The sequence below is a fragment of the Gymnoscopelus braueri genome, assembly GCF_963280865.1.
Source record: "Gymnoscopelus braueri genome assembly, chromosome: 10".
NCBI classification, from domain to species: Eukaryota; Metazoa; Chordata; class Actinopteri; order Myctophiformes; family Myctophidae; genus Gymnoscopelus; species Gymnoscopelus braueri.
Window position 1 is genome coordinate 46,109,890 of NC_137611.1, and position 3,112 is coordinate 46,113,001.

Consider the following 3,112-nt stretch of genomic DNA (forward strand, 5'->3'; position numbering starts at 1 on the left):
GATAGGTTGAAAATGGGTGAAGTCTTCTTATAAGTACTTTGTCCACCACTGTGAACCAAAGAGACCCAGCTTTTTTGCAACCTTTATTGTGAAGTTTTGTGAGTCTAAATAAAGACTGAGGATTGCACAGTGTAGATTGGGGTCCCAGAGATTAAAAAAAAAACATAATATGGGGGTCAGTGGCCTAATGCAAATCCAACTGGGGTTGCTTGAAATTCAGGGGATTGTGAATCACTGTACTAGCGCATCCTGTATTCGGAGGTCTTGGACACCTCACAAAGCCGGCCCTTGAAGTCGATGTCTATGGTGAAGTCCAAGTCCCTGTTGTTCTTGACGTTTGGCTTCATATTGAAGGTGCCAAAGATCTCCTCCCCGGTTCTGACCGGCAGGTAGTCATCCAGGTAGAAGACTGTCTGCTTCCAGTGGGTGTAGGGAGATTCGGGGCCGGTGGAGAAGCCCGTCCTCTTGTGGCAGAGCGTGAACTCCATGTTGAAGTAGGCGACCAGGGCGTGAATGTAGTCACTTCTCTTCACCTGCAGGCAAAACGGCGCAGTGAAGGACAGGTCGTCGATTGTCACGGCGTAGATGTCCACCTCCTTGATGAGACATGCGCTACTGACCAGCTGTTTGGGGTCCACTATGTCCACCAGGGGCTCCTTGATGGCCACCTCCTTGATGCAGGACATATCGAAGCCGTACACATTCTCCCACCAGTTGAATTTGTAGTCCTTGTACTGTCTGTCCTCAATGGCCGTGACGTAGAGTGTAGCCCTGTCGGGGAAAATCAGGCCGCCCGGTTTCAGCCACTTGTCTCGGGCGTAGATGACGGTGTTGAGCATGGACTCGTAGAAGAGGCAGTAGCCCATCCACTCCGAGATGATGACGTCGACGCTCTCTACCGGCAGGTCCACCTCCTCCACCTTGCCCTTGATGATCGTCACGACATCGTCCAGCTGGTTCGCCTTGACGATCCTCACGGCGTAGTCGGAGATGCTGCTGCACTCGACCCCTATGACCTTCTTGGCGCCGGCCTTGGCGGCAAACATGCAGAGGATGCCCGTGCCGCTCCCCACGTCCAGCACCACTTTGTCCTTGAACAGGTGCTTGTTGTGGAACATGGCGTTGCGGTAGGTCAGAGTGCGCACCTCGTCTTTCAGCATCTCCTCGTGGATGCCAAAGTGAGCGTAGGAGTCAAAGTAATAGTCCTTTGATGTCATGTCCTCGGCGGTAGGCTTGGCTGAGCTCTCCCCGTGAGAAATCTCACACACGCCGGACAAAAATGGCGGTGACAACAGACTTGCGCCTGTAGTCTCCGCCATTTCGGTCCGGTGTGTGAGCTGTGTGTGTGCCGGCTTGTGTGTCTTCTTAAAGGCAGGACATTGATAGTGAGGCTGGAGGTGAGTGTCACAGTAAGAGACCAGACAGTGAAGACAAGTCTTCACAGATTTTCGTTTTTTTCTGGTGCAGACATCACAGGCCACATCTCCAGGTCCAGCATAGCAGTGATCGGGAGGAACAGCTTGGGGTCCTTTTTTCCTCAGACTCTCCACCACCTCAGCCAGCATGTTGTTTTTCTTCAGAACAGGTCTTGGGTTAAACGTGTCCCTGCACTGTGGACAGCTGTATCGGCCTCGTTCATCATCCTGATTCCAGTATCCCTCAATACATCTACTGCAGTAGTTGTGTCCACAGGGAACACTCACTGGATCCTTCAGTAGATCCAGACAGATAGAACAGCAGAACTTTTCCTGGGCCAGTTGAACTTGTTGTGCCATACCTCAGCTGATCTTTGTCTGACAAACAGTGTTGTTAACTAATTGTCACCACAGGCAGGCCTAAATTATGTTTTGTTAATTTGACGATTCACTTTAAAGGACAATTCAGTTGTGGTAATGACTTTGTGATGTCATTGTGTGATGATGTCAATAGTTCAAATTTCACTATAATAACGCGCAATCTGCGAGTGAGTGTATGTCCAGTTAAGTATATCCTTCCCTTGGTATCACAAGATACCATACAATCTGTACATTAACATTGGCTTGTGGATAGACAGTGGGCGGACAGGTGGACGGTGGGTGGGCTTTACAAACGTAACATCCGTATTTGATTGGCCTGGTCAAGTTTCGCCAGATCAGTAGTGCTGCGTAGTGGACTGAACATCTGGTATGAAAAAAGTATGAAAAAAGTATAAAAAAGTGAGTTACAATACAAGCACGAAACCCAGTCCATGTGACAAATATAACTTGCATATTCCTATATGCAACCTTAAATAGGACAATGACCCCTTCTTTAAGATGTTCAGTCAGCAAATTATAAGAAACACCTTGCAATTCTTCATTTAAACCTTTGGGGTATTGGGACTGTAAGGAATGCTTTCACAAAGCCTGTCTCTGTAAAGTGCTCTGTCTCTGTCACCAGCTCTGCTCAAAGGCCGTACCATCTCTATACACTGGAACCTCAAGGAACACTCATCATGTCCTGCTATACTAAAGTGTCTCTCCACATGGGGACGTCTTATCCTTGTTAACTTCTATGTTCAGATATCCTCAATTTTAGCAATTTCACTGCTCAGCACGGCCAAATGTACAAACGCACACAGATAAGTATCCTTGGAGTGTAATTAAGTTCCCTCATTGCTTTTTCCCTCCTCAAAACTAACATCTGTATCTGTATTTGTAGGAGGACACCGCTCTCGGAAAGTTTGAGTCTGAGTGACCTGCCGGTGAAGCGCTTTGTCTGCTGCTATTGCATTGTGGTTGTCTGTATGATGATGTAGTAGAAATTCAGCCAAGGAAATTAGGGTGAACAGATAGAGATTGCTCTAGATGGGTCTTCAACAGTTGGTCTAGGATCCCTAGGCGGTCCTTAAAGTTACCACAGGGGGGCTGTCAAATGTGTGTGTTAAATGAACTCCCCCCCCCGCCCCCCGTCTGAAAATACACATTAACATGAATCCAACATATAATTAGGAAAGATAAAGTGTAAACAAACAAAAAATAAAAACCTTTGGAATAGTTCCAAGCTAGTCTCAAATCTCTTAAAGGTCTTTGACCTTAGTTCCAAGCTAGTCTCAAATCTCTTAGTGGTCAACAGACATAGATTGATGAGACAA

At 47.2% G+C, this 3,112-nt stretch overlaps 1 protein-coding gene across 1 annotated transcript; it reads right to left on the reverse strand.

The window, feature by feature from the left end:
• Positions 1-239: 239 nt before the first annotated feature.
• Positions 240-1,319, reverse strand: LOC308093623 (protein arginine N-methyltransferase 1-like; the record flags this gene model as incomplete). Its single annotated transcript, XM_080439955.1, has 1 exon — positions 240-1,319. One exon carries the CDS (start codon positions 1,317-1,319, stop codon positions 240-242), a length of 1,080 nt encoding a protein of 359 aa, XP_080296081.1.
• Positions 1,320-3,112: the final 1,793 nt, after the last annotated feature.